Source organism: Physeter macrocephalus, chromosome 20 (genome assembly GCF_002837175.3).
Source record: "Physeter macrocephalus isolate SW-GA chromosome 20, ASM283717v5, whole genome shotgun sequence".
Taxonomy (NCBI): Eukaryota; Metazoa; Chordata; class Mammalia; order Artiodactyla; family Physeteridae; genus Physeter; species Physeter macrocephalus.
The window spans coordinates 72641014-72654459 of record NC_041233.1 but is presented as its reverse complement, the minus strand read 5'-3'; the positions used below and the strand labels follow the sequence as shown (position 1 = coordinate 72654459).

Below are 13446 nucleotides of genomic sequence, written 5' to 3'. Positions count from 1 at the left end.
AGTTTTCGTTCGTGTCTTCCATCGGCAGCTAATCAGCAGCTGTTTACTCGTGACGGGCCGCAGTGTGCATGGGTTTCCTCAGGGACTCCTGCCCCACCCTCAAACCTTGACAGGCCTAGCACATCTGTGCCATAGAAGGTGGCTCTCTGATCCCTTTCACTGCCCTCAATTATCCGTCTCAAAGGCCCAGTGGAAACCCATGGAAAAGAGCTGGGGAGTAGGTATGGACTACCCTTGTGTTGAGGCTCCCAGGGATTCTATACTGCTAGTTCACACTTGGCCTTTAATGGTTTATTTCAGCTTCTGTTGTTCTTGTACCAGCTTTTATGGCTGCCATCACCAGAGAGAAACAGTTCACGCGTCCTTTCTTTCCTTAGAAGAACTTGTAACTCTTCGGAATTCAGTTCACCTGGTTGGACGTGGCAGTTGTAAAATGCAGAGACCTCAGGTCTCTGATGAGCTCAGAAAATTGATTATGTAGGTTAACTAGCTTTTTTTTAATTATCAGGGCAGGACTCATGTTCTCTGGTGGCTTTCTGCATTCTAAGTGGAGTTAGAACTTCACCATTGCACTTTAATAACTTCATAATCACTGAAGCTGATAATAATCAAGAAGCTGTTAAATTAAAAAGAACAATTCACCTGTAGTCTTAACACTAATATTAAAATGTTAGTGTATCATATTTTTATTGATTTCAGTATAGTTTGTGGCTACAGTGTCACTATTGTCATGCAATGAATGCCTTGTGTAGGGTGGGTACTTACTGCTCTGCCCTCTCTTGGATCCTCTAGACTTCCTTCCCATAGAGCACCTCTCTCTCCTTTGAAGTGGTCTAAGGTACAGGCTTCTAAATGCTTAACAGCTGCTGGGCCAGCTGTTTAAAGAATCCCCTGAAGTTCTCTTTAAAAAGATAACACTTCTGGAAAGTTTCCTGAGTCTGGACTTTGTGGCAAAGGAATCTGCATCATTAACGAGCCTTTCGGGTGACTTGGAGAGCAGCATTCTTTGAAATTCACTGGGCTCGGCAAGTGTACCATAGTTCCCGAACCTGGTCTCTCTCAAGCAGCTAGTGGTGTCATTTTTTGTTTAAATGTAAGATTGTATTGTTGCCGAAGACACGCAGCACATTTGCACCACTGAAGTGCTAACGTGGAGTAGAAGTGCCCTGCAAACCTGGAGAATGCGGACAGCAGGGCTTGGCTTTAAGGATCTAATGAAGAGGGACTGATGAAGTAGACAATGGTGGGGCCAGACCGTCATTATAATCACGTTTCTGAAATACATTTGGTCTGTGAGGTGTCGATGGTATATATAGCTGAGTGATAATAGCAGATTACAAACTAATTCCATATTTGTTATAAAACATACACACAGACGAACAGAAGAAAATGTTGATGGTAGTTATCTACCATTCTTGGTAGTGGTTGTTTTCCTATAATTGCATTTTTAATTTTAAAAATTCCAGTGAACGTGTATTACTTCCGCAAAGATATATGTTTGTGGCCTTGTTATGTTTATTAGATCCCTCCTTCCCGTCTTTTCTTCCTCATTTCATTATAACATATGAAAGTCATTTCTTTATTTAAAGACAACTACAACGTTTTTGTGAACATAAAAGCAAATATTCTTAAATTTTTTTCGTGTTTCATTTTGGTAGGATGGGGATAGGGTGTAGATAGAAGAGGAGGGATATAATTATGAAACTGTGGAACTTATTTGTATTTTACATCTGCAGTGTCCAGTTTGGTTACCACTAGTCACATGTAATTTTAAAATTAAAATGACATAAAAATTCACTTTCTTAGTTTTATTAAATACATTTCAAGTGCTCAGTAGTCACACATGACTAGCGGCTGCCATATTGGACAGTGCAGATGTAGGACATTTCCAACATCACAGGAAGTTCTGTTGGGCAGTACTGACCTAGACCGTAGTATATTTGTCTGTTGGCTAGTAAAATTATTTAAACAAGTCATGCTGTTCTAAAAATTAATATATGTCTAATTAGAGTAACTGACCAAGCTTCCTTATCTAGCTTTCAAAATGAAAGATAATTAAGGAATATACTTAGCAAGCAAATATATATATATGTGTGTATATGTATATATATTTTTAAGGGATATTTAGCAGATTGGTTCTATAAAACTCTTAAGTACCAAAATTACTTTGTTTTTATATGATGATACATGATTATCATCTAATTCTACTTTTTTTAAACTTAATTTTTCCTTAAAATTACTCTCTACAAAATAGCATCTGTATGAAGTAATTCATTGCAACATCTCGTGGTAATAAAAGATTAGCAACAAGCTATCAAATGGGGGACTGGTTAAATAAATAGTACATTCAAACATTGTACTTAAAAAGAATAGATTTCTTTTAAAAGTGGTTTGAGGACCTCTAAGGGTCCCTGAAATCTTTTCAGGGGGTCTGTACAATCAAAACTGTTTTTCTAATACTACTAAGATCTTATTTTCCCTTTTCGCTATGTGGATGTTTGGTCTGATGGTGCAAAAGCAATGCTGGGTAGCCTTAGCATGAATCTTCACTTCTACAAACTCACAGCAGGAAACAAAAGCATTTCACTTAAGAATGTCCTAGGTGAAGCAGTGAAAAATATTAATTTTATTGAATTGTGACTTTGCGTATACTTAGAAAAGTATTCTTTGTGAAGAAATGGGAAGCTGTATACTAAAGTAACAATGATTGTTTTGAGAAATTGCACTTCTGTGGTTATATGAGTTTTGAGCTAAACTAGCTATTAAGCTAGTGTTTTCCCCTATAAAACACTCCTTTTATTTGAAAGAATGGCTGACCAACTATGGTTATTTAGACTGGTGTTTAATAGACATTTTCTGAAAAATGAAAGAAGTGTGTCACTTCAAGGAAAACAACTGACGGTGTTTGTTGCCAATGATAAAATTTGAGCTTTGAAGTGAAAATTAGAATTTTGGAAAACCTGTATCTACAATGATGATCTTGATAACATCCCAATACTTAAAAAGACTTTTCTGTTGAGATAGATGGTGATAATTATTTTGATGTGTATAGGGAAATGTGTCAACATTTAGATCTACGTAACTCAGTGAGTCAGTATTTTTCAAATGACCGGTTTGTAATGCTATAAAATGTATCTGTAAAAGACCCATTCAAAGTAGAAGATAGAACAATGGGTTTTCATGTAATAGAGTATCAAGAATTCATTGATAGTTTCAGATTTCATATCCCAATTAACCTTTAAGAAACTACCACTTGTCAAGTTTCAGAGACAAATATCTACAATTATTTGAAAAGGCTATTAAAATATGCCTTCCTTTTCTGACTACACATCTGTGTGAAGGTAGATTTTCTTCATTTAGAACCAAAACATCACATCACAACTGATTCAGTACAGAAGCAGATATGAGAATCCAGCTGTCTTCTATTAAGCCACTCTCAAGAGACTTACAAAACTGTAAAAACAATACCACTCTTCTTACTAATATTTTTGGGGAAAATATAGTTATTTACATATAACTTAGTTTATAATATAAAATATTTAACTGTATTTTAACATTAAAATTGTTAAAATGTGATGATCTTATTGTCATTTTAGAATATATTGATATATAGTGTTAAAACCCAGTTTTAGTTTCTAATATGGTAAATACTAATAGATACAACCTACATTATAAATAAAAGCTTTTTGGAATTTCCAGTTATTTTTAAGAGTATAAAGGGTTCCTGATATCAAAATGTTTGAGAAACTAGAATAAAAGTCTCCAAGATACATTGTTAGGAAAAGTGCAGATCAGTATGATTGTAAGTTAGCATTTGTGTGAAAAAGGATATAAATGGGATTCTTATTTTTTTGTATATATGTAAAATTCTTCTGGAAGTTTATAAAGGAATTGAGTGTTGGTTTGTTCAATGCGGAAGGAATGAAAGGTCAATTCTTTACTCTAAACCCTTTTGAATTTTAAACCAGATGAATGAATTACTGATTTAAAAAAAGAAGAAGAAGAAGAAGAAGAAATTAAAACATTCCTACCAGCTATATTACAAATTTCAGGGAATCTAAGCCTGTTATGAGAAATTGGAGCATGTTTGGAGTAATGGTTATTTTTATGGCCAATTGCTTTTTCTTATTTTATTTGAGAAGAAAATGAAGCTTGCTTATTTTAGGGGTAAAAAATTTCATTTAATGTCCAATCCAAATACATTCATGGTGAAATTATGTAAATCAAATAGGTAGCAATTTCCCCAATGGGACCCAAAGTATACTGAACTTAAGTTTTAAGGAGGAACAATTCGATTAGTTTTTTTTACTAACCGGTATTTCTAGGTTTCTAGTAAATAGCATGGATTTATTTTAGAAGACTATTATAATTTGTAGTCTGTCATTTAAGAGGTTTTGAATAAGTGCTGCATGTAATGTGGAAGTAAAAAAGCTAAGTAAATGTTCTGACATTTGATTCAGTACAAAAAGTACTTTTTAATACTCAACCTTTGCGGCTTTGGGAAGTCTTAAGAAGAATAACTAAGGAATTCAATTTTATTTATTCTGTCATTAAGTGTGGCTTTTGATCAATGTTCGTACTTTTAACTTTTGGATAGATAAAGTATCCTTTTATGAAAAAGGAAAATTATTTTAATGCAAAAACTCTTCAGATTTTCTTTTTTCATATCATGCTTCTAAGATTTATTTCTTTGAATATTGAAATATCATTTCCAGAGTTCTACAAAGCAGTTTAGAGAAAGATATTACATGTGATTCTATTCATTAGTTATAGTGAAAAGTTTGCCCATAATGTGGAACTATTTTCCCCAGCTTTTTTAGTTAACAAAGAATGCCTTTAATAATGTTAATAGGTTTTTCTTAAGTATTAAACAAATAGGTAGTTAATTCGTAAAGGAGTTTACTCTTGCTACTTGCATGTGCATGTGTAATAGTTGACATTTTTCTAAGCACACGTTATTTTCTTTGATTCTCAGCACATCTTGGAAATAGCACAATTAGTGTTTTTCTTATTTTTTGTATGTATGGAAATTGAAATTCAGAGGGCTAAATGAATTGTCATATAACCTTGTTAAATGATAAAATAGCAATTTAGATTTAAGCAAGGCTAGATTAGATTTAGATTTAAACAACTTTAGATTTAAGCAAGACTGTCCTAAGTACAAAAAAAAAGCACTTATCTATACCTACTATGCTCGGGTTCTGTGGTCTGCACTAGAGATATAAAGATAAGACACAGATCTTGCCCTCTAGGGGCTGAAAGTTTAGTGACAGAGACTACCCAGTAGAGACGCGCATAAGTGTGGTGGTGCCCTGTTGAAGGGCCGTATATCTCAGTTTCGAGGAAGTGACACAGATCTTGAAGGATGAGTAGGAGAAGTTAGCCAGGGTGAGTCTGGTTGAGGGTGGTGATAAAAGGCGTCAGGTAGAAGATACAGTCAAGGAGGCCTAAGCAGCACACGGACATTGTTTGGGAACTGTTAGTAATTCCATGTGATGACTGTCTGTGCTGGGCTACATGGGAGAAGGAGCAGGATGTGAAAGCAGAGAGGTAGATAGTGGCCTAAATTGGAAGTCTGGACTTTCTTCTAAAAGTTTTAGGGTTGATTATAAATTGATTATAAATAGTTGGAAGGACTGAGTTTGAGCAAGGTTAGAGTCTTTTTGGACCTCTCACTGTTGTGGCCTCTCCCGTTGCGGAGCACAGGCTCCGGACGCGCAGGCTCAACGGCCATGGCTCACGGGCCCAGCCGCTTCCCAGACCGGGGCATGAACCCGTGTCCCCTGCATCGGCAGGCGGACTCTCAACCACTGCGCCACCAGGGAAGCCCAAGGTTAGAGTCTTAATTCTTGGGCTTATTAGCTGTAGGACTGTAATCAGTTGACTAAATATTTCTGAGCCCCAGTTGCTTCAGATGTTAAATGGAAATAACGTTCAATTTATTGCAGTAGGAGGACTAAGAAAAATAAATGTTTAAAAAAAAAAAAAAAAAGCACCAAGTGTGCACCAAACCTGTATGTAAGAACTCAGTAATGAAAGATGAATTAAAAGTAAGGACAGCTCACTGCACATATCTAAGCTTCTAAGTAGAACTGAAAAAAATGAATTAAATTTTATTTTAAAATATTATTGGACTATTTGGACATTTCTAAAACAGCTTAGCTGAAATAGTTTTATAATTTCAATGTTTAAATTTAATATTTAGGAATCTTTCAACGTGGTGTTTCTTTATATACTTGTTTGAAAGCCAGACTTTGTGTATATGATGTGGTTGTCAGATGATGAGACTGTCATGAGTTAGCCCTTGTGTGGAATCAGTTTAGTAAGACCTTGTATAGAATCAGTTTTGTTTGTGTGATGTTTTGTGCCATGCCCATTCCCCCAACTCCCTGGCCCAGGAATGAATTCATAGCTGGAAGACCTGGATCTGTCATTCTAATTTTAGGCAAATCCTTGCCCATTTGTGTGTTTCTTCAACATTAAAATGGTACTTAATTAATTTAGCTTCAGGGAATAAAATGAAATAGTACACGGATACATTTTTGTAAAACACAGTGTCTTAGTCTGCTTGGGCTGCCATAACAAAATACTGCAGACTGAGTGGTTTAAACAATGGAAATTTATTTCTCACCACTCTGCAGGCTGGGAAGTCCAAGATTAAGGTGCCAGCTGATTTGGTTCCTGGTGAGAGCTCTCTTCCTGCCTTGTAGACAGCCATCCTCCTGCAGTGTGCTCACAAGGCCTTTCCTGAGTGTGCTTTGGGGGAGGGGAGGGAGAGGAAGGGGAAAAGAATGAGCCCCTTGGTGTCTTTTCTCATAAGGACACTAATCCTGTAGGATAAGAGCTCTACTCTTATGACCTCATTTAGCCTTAATTACTTCCTTACTCTAAATAGAGCTGCATTGGTTAGGGTTTTAACATAGGGATTTGTGTGCGGGGACACACATTCACATTCATTCCACAATGTGCAGTTAAATTGGAAGTGTTCTCTTTTGATGGCTTTATGACATGGTATTTGGTAACAATGAGTTAAATGCCAGTCTTGTATTATATTTCTTTTAACTGCTCTCCAGAGCTGCAGATGTATATGGACCGTTTGAGTCCTGCTTTCTAGCCAATGGGTTTATAATTGGTTAGCTACAGGAGTGGTACAACCAAGTTAGTATCAGCTTAGAATATTACTGTGCCTAAGGTAATTCTAACATATCAACAGCCATTCTCATAGTATATTAAGCCTATATCACTTCCTTGAATTTCCCCCCCTATTGCAAGCCCAAATATAGTTTGATTCCCATAGTAAATGTCTATAGTTTAGTGGTGATTTAAAAAATCATATCATTTATCTTAAGTGTAAATTCACCTTTTTACTTGTTAACAGAGCAAGCCTTTTAACTGACATGGTAAGGTTACACACATTTTAAAGGCAGCTAAATCAAACCTCAGTTTTGCATAGCAGATATTGGAATAGAGACAGAAATCTTAATGAAACTTCAGGATATAAGCCTCCTCTTTTTCATTATTGTGAATTTCAGTGTGAACTTTGATTGAGTTCCAAGTCTGTTTGCATTTTAGATTGTGCCTGCAGACCTTTATACCTGGTTTCCTGGAATGATCACATTTATGTTCTTTTTCACAGGCCAGCCCTCCAGATCTCTATATTGAAAGATTTAATATAGCTCTTGGACAGTATATGGGAGCATTGCAGAGTATTGTGCCTCTTTTCATATATATGGTAAGTTAGAGCTCTTTCCCCTTTCCAAATACCTCGGTTTATTGGTCTAAGTGCAGATAGACGCAGCAAGTTAAGCATATTCTATTTTTCTTTTACTATGTATTATGTTAGAAATGGAAATTAATCTATTTCAGCAATGTTGATAGTGTTGGCATAGAAGACTTACTTAGCCTTTCACTGTTTTAAAATTTCATAAATACCATTGCTGAAAAGACAATTAAGCATTAATAATCAGCAGTCACCCAATTAACATTTATTTTGTTTTTGCCATATGGAAGATACTGTGCTTGGAAAGTAAAGATATATCAGAAAGATTTCTTACCTTCAGAAAATAGAGAGTTAAGACATGTATCTAAAAACATGATGTATAATAAATGCCAAGGAGGTAACTCCATAAAAAGTAGAACAGTAAAGTTTGCTTTCATTCTGATAATCTCTTTCACTTGGAGAATTATGCCATGAGTACGTCTTGTAGTCTGTTGACTTTGTTGAAGTGACCCCGCCCTGTCCCCCACCCCACCTCCCCATCCCCGCTTTTTAAATATATAAAGCTATAGGATCTTAATGTTAGTGTTCCTGTTGAACGGAAGAGCCCTTAGAAACCATTGTCCCACTTTCTCTTTGTTGATTAGATTAGGGAATGGGTTGTTTAGGTTGATCCTACATTCTGTAGCCTAGAGATGAACTATGTGTGTAATACCAATCTTCAAAATGATATATTCTCCATAAGATATGCTTTACTGAAAAAAACAGAACATTGGGAGGAATCTGTGTTATCAGTGGGAGACTACTATTTAAATAATTTATGGAGGATATTTATTATAGGAAAATACGCAGTTAAAAATAATGACATGGCTTCCCTGGTGGCGTAGTGGTTGAGCGTCTGCCTGCCTATGCAGGGGACATGGGTTCGTGCCCCGGTCTGGAAAGATCCCACATGCCGCGGAGCGGCTAGGCCCGTGAGCCATGGCCGCTGAGCCTGCGCGTTCGGAGCCTGTGCTCCGCAACGGGAGAGGCCTGCATACCACAAAAAAAAACACAATAATAATAATAATGACATGTCTGTATGTTATTTTGGAGAGAATCTTTTCAACATACAATGTTAGGTGAAAAAGCAAGATGTAAAGCAGTGTGTGTTATATTTCTTCATTAGCAAGTGTTTTCTTCGTCATTTTAGAGGGGAAAAAAAGCATATCCAAAAAAATGTAAGAACATTTTAGAAAGACTATACAGAAGTTTTCGCAGTGTAGAATGGGACCTTTGGGAATGGGACAGAAGGTCTGCTGTGGGAGACTCCTTTTTATTGCATACCCTTTTGCGTGGTTTTATTTTGTAATTCTGTGCATGTTAGTTTTATAATTTTTTTTTTTTTGGCTGCATTGGTTCTTCATTGCTGCGCGTGGGCTTTCTCTAGTTGCGGCGAGAGGGGGTACTCTTCATTGTGGTGCGCGGGCTTCTCATTGCAGTGGCTTCTCTTGTTGTGGAGCACGTGCTCTAGGCGCGCGGGCTTCAGTATTTGCAGCACGTGGGCTCAGTAGTTGCAGCACACAGTCTCTAGGGCACAGGCTCAGTAGTTGTGGTTCACGGGCTTAGTTGCTGTACGGCATGTGGGATCTTCCCAGACCAGGAAATGAACCTGTGTCCCCTGCATCGGCAGGCGGATTCTTAACCACTGCACCACCAGGGAAGTCCCTTATGATTTTTTTTAGAGAGAAAAAAACAAGGATTGAGAGAATCAATGAGCCAACTTATTGACATTCATTCCTCTTTGTATTTTCCACTCCTGTGCATTGAGTTAACATTTAAACATGAACAAATTCAATCTTTTTTACTTGCCAATCATTCTAATTAGGAGGCTTTTGGCTGCAAGAAACAGAAAACCTGATTCAAAGTGATTTGTAAATGAGAAAGGTATTATCTCTTGTAATAAAACTCCAGAAATCGGCAGTTTCCGGGTTGGTTGAATCCGTGGTTCAACAATGTTACCAAAGTCTCAGGTTGTTTTTTGTCTCTTTGCTTTACACATCTGTTTCATCTTGTTCTCCTCATGGTTGTAAGATGATTTTTACTCAAGCCTAGGTTTCCCTTAGTCTGATTGGGTTACCTTGGGTCACTTGTCTACCTTTGAACCAAAGACCATCCATCCCTAAGCAATGCCATAAGCTGAATGACTTAGACTGATCATTAAAATGAAATGTAGGGGAGTCAACCAGTGCATGCCCACTGCATGCTTTCAGTCTAGAGCATTGATAAATAGGGTACCTTTCACTAGTGTTTCCTGGTGTTGCCTTTAGATGATGATGTAGTCATTTAAAAGGGCATATTAGGGCTTCCCTGGTGGCGCGGTGGTTGCGCGTCCGCCTGCCGATGCAGGGGAACCGGGTTCGCGCCCCGGTTTGGGAGGATCCCACGTGCCGCGGAGCGGCTGGGCCCGTGAGCCATGGCCGCTGAGCCTGCGCGTCCGGAGCCTGTGCTCCGCAACGGGAGAGGCCGCAACAGTGTGAGGCCCGCGTACCACAAAAAAAAAAAAAAAAAAAAAAAAAAGGGCATATTAAGTGCCTGTCATACAATATGGTCCATTGCATCCCTGTCTAGTTAATGTTGAGTATCTTCCCATGTTCTTTTGTATGATTTATAGCATTTTATCTTTATGTGCTTTTTAACCCCATGCTAGGAAGACTATAACTAATAGTGGCAGGGTTTTTGTTTTCTGATGTTGGGTTTTTATGTTTTAATTGATGCCTTTATGAATTGTTTCCTAAAATAATTTATTTTTTAGTGCTTCACTTCATTAGACGAATCATTTCTCTCTAATTGATGCACTGAAAAATAACTTATTTTCTTTTTCAGAATAAGTTTTACATCGAAACCAAGCTTAACAGAGACTTAAAAGATGACCTTATAAAGCTGTTTACGGAACATGTTGCAGAAAAGCACATTTACAGCCTAATGCGTAAGTAATTAAACTTACAGGGATGACATAACACTAGCAGTGTTTTGGGGGTTTTTTTTTTTTTTGAATCAAAGAGCATTGGCATCTAAACCCCACTGTTGATGTCTTCTGAATCTTATAGCGATCATAAAGCCCAATTCTATAGAGAGACACTGAGGAATTGAAAATGTGACTTGAAGATCACCCAGTGAGCTGGGAGCAGCCAGGTCATTGGACAGTGCCTTCATATCTGGCATGATACTTGCTGCCTTTTTTTTTTCTCTGACATTGGGGGAAATATTAAGGAGTTCACCCGTAACTTTGTTACTGGTAATTCTAGAAGGAGTGTAATGTTAATATCTTTGAAACAGTAGCACAGTATCCTCTCAGTTTCCTTATTTGTACTAAAAAAAAGGTAGATGACAATTAAGCTTGTGAGAAAGTAAATCCTAAATTAAATAAAGCGTATGAGAATTAAACATATGTAATTAACCTAGTACCTGTTAAATGCTCAATAAGTATTTTCTTCCCTCTCTCAAGCTACTTCTCCCTCAAATTCCCATTTTCTTTTCCTTAAAAGGGGAGTTCAACTAGAAAGTTTTACTTTTAAAGACTTTTCCTACAACGAATTTTAAGTGGAGAGGATTTTAGTGAAACGTTATACCTTCTTAACCTTACCTTTTGTTACTGAATGTGATTATTTTTCAGTTAATTCATCCCAAATTAATTTATGTACATTCTATGTATAACTTAACCTGTGAATTTATCATTTCCTTATAGCTATCAAATTTGACATAGGTGGTTATAGTTATGTAGAAGTTGTTTGCAAATGTATATATTTGACCACATAATGAATGTGTGATTGAACATGAAGAGTTAGTGGAAACAACACTTACTGAAAACCAAACGATCGGTCAAAAAGTAGGAGGAAGATGGATTAATAGAGATAGACCCTGGGTTTGGGGTACATGTTGAAATTAGAGAGAACCTTGAATAGAAGAGCCTCTAAGAACCTAAAATTTAGAATTTCAATTTTTAAACATGACATTTTAAAATACGATTTTTCTGCAATGCCTAGCATTGCAAATGTAACTCACATTGCATGTTTGAAACTACAGAAATCATTGTTGGCCAAGTGAGATGGTGTTTCCATTTTTTAAAAGGTGGGGATAGAAGAAAACAACTTATATAATTTTACAAGCTGGCTTAGACGAAAATTATGCCAAGTTTCATGGGTATTTGGTTATTAGTAAATTATAGGTCTTTGAGAGATGAATTAAAAATGAGCCGTTTTGAGTCAGTAGTATCTGTCATATTCATTAAATGAAGGAGTTCGTTTGTATATGTTTTGTCTAGAGGAAGTATTTGTATCCATTTAGCATATTTTAATAAGATTTTTGTGTGACCATAGATAACCTAAAAGAAAACTGACTCTGTTGTCATGTTTAGTCAGGGTCACATGGTTAGACAGTGTGATCTCTTGCCTTTACCTTTAGTAAGAAAAAGTACCTGCAGTTGTAGCATTTGGGAAAGTGAGTTTCTGACTCTGATCTCAGTTACTAGAATTACTAATAACATGTCTTTCAGAAAAATTCCAAGAGCCTACTATATGGGTGATTTGGGGGAAAGGGAAATGATTGAGGGAGTTAGAGAATATTTCATTCCCCAAGTGTAAATCTTTTGAATCGTGAACTTAATGGGAAGTATTTATAGCTCACTCACTAAGTACCATGAATACTGTTGCTTTTAGAAAGCTTTACTTATTTTCAGAACCTCCATCAATTGAATCATTTCCATTCGTGTTTCAACAGATACGCACATATCTACTTGTTAGATTGAGCTCTACTGCACTGGATTAAAAAAAAAATCTTTAGTGTACAAGTACTTGCTTTGCCCTCTTGGGCTGTTCTTTTCTTGCCCTTGTTTACCCTTCAGTCTTTGGGAGAAATAGTGATAGAAAGTGAAACCTTGACAATCAATAAAGTGTTGTATCATTTTTATAACCCATTTTCTCTCTATTTCAGCTTTACTTTTAGAAGCCCAGTCAACACCATTTCAGGTCACACCTTCAACTATGGCAAATATTGTGAAAGGCCTGTACACTCTCAGACCAGGTAAACATTCATCATTTCTTTAGGGGTTGGACTTGTTTGTTTGTTTATGGCACTTCCAGCTCTATCTGCGAGAGGACAGTGTTTCTTTGTGTTTTCTGAGGCCTAAAGGTATTTGGATTTGTTACAGCAAAAAAATTGAGTAGATACTCATCATTGTGAAATGTAAACTCAGGACCTCACTTGGAAATCTTTCTATGCTAGTGAAAACCAACTAGTCTGGGGAATACAAGAAATAGTTTGTAGGAGACACTTTAGATAAAGTCGAATCTTATGTCTGGCATTAATCTCTTTTTTTTGTTGTGAGGTTCTTCTTCACTTCTACCCCATATTGCAAATATGCACGGGCGTACACATTCACAACTCCATCTTGTTAGGCCTATTATATAACTTACAAGGAATCTAGAAGTGTTGGTAAAGTTACAGTCATTTCATAAGGATAGTTTGAGGAGAAAGATAGAAGAGCAGAACCAAAAATCAAAGATCACTGTATTCAAAGGCATGGTTTGTAAATTATCTTAATGTTTCTGTCTTATAATAAAAACATTGTGGGACTTCCCTGGTGGCGCAGTGGTTGGGAATCCGCCTGCCAATGCAGGGGACAAGGGTTTGAGCCCTGGTCCGGGAAGATTCCACATGCCGCAGAGCAGCTGGGCCCTTGTGCCACAACT

At 36.9% G+C, this 13446-nt stretch overlaps 1 protein-coding gene across 2 annotated transcripts in view; it reads left to right on the top strand.

Annotated features, from left to right (window-relative positions):
* Window positions 1-13446, top strand: part of CACUL1 (CDK2 associated cullin domain 1) — a 59586-nt gene that overhangs the window by 35008 nt on the left and 11132 nt on the right. For both annotated transcript variants that reach the window (XM_024121156.3, XM_028482078.2), the window contains exons 4-6: window positions 7637-7732; window positions 10583-10685; window positions 12689-12778. In XM_024121156.3, coding sequence (XP_023976924.1) covers window positions 7637-7732; window positions 10583-10685; window positions 12689-12778 — 289 coding nt within the window. The remainder of the gene's footprint in view (window positions 1-7636; window positions 7733-10582; window positions 10686-12688; window positions 12779-13446) is intronic.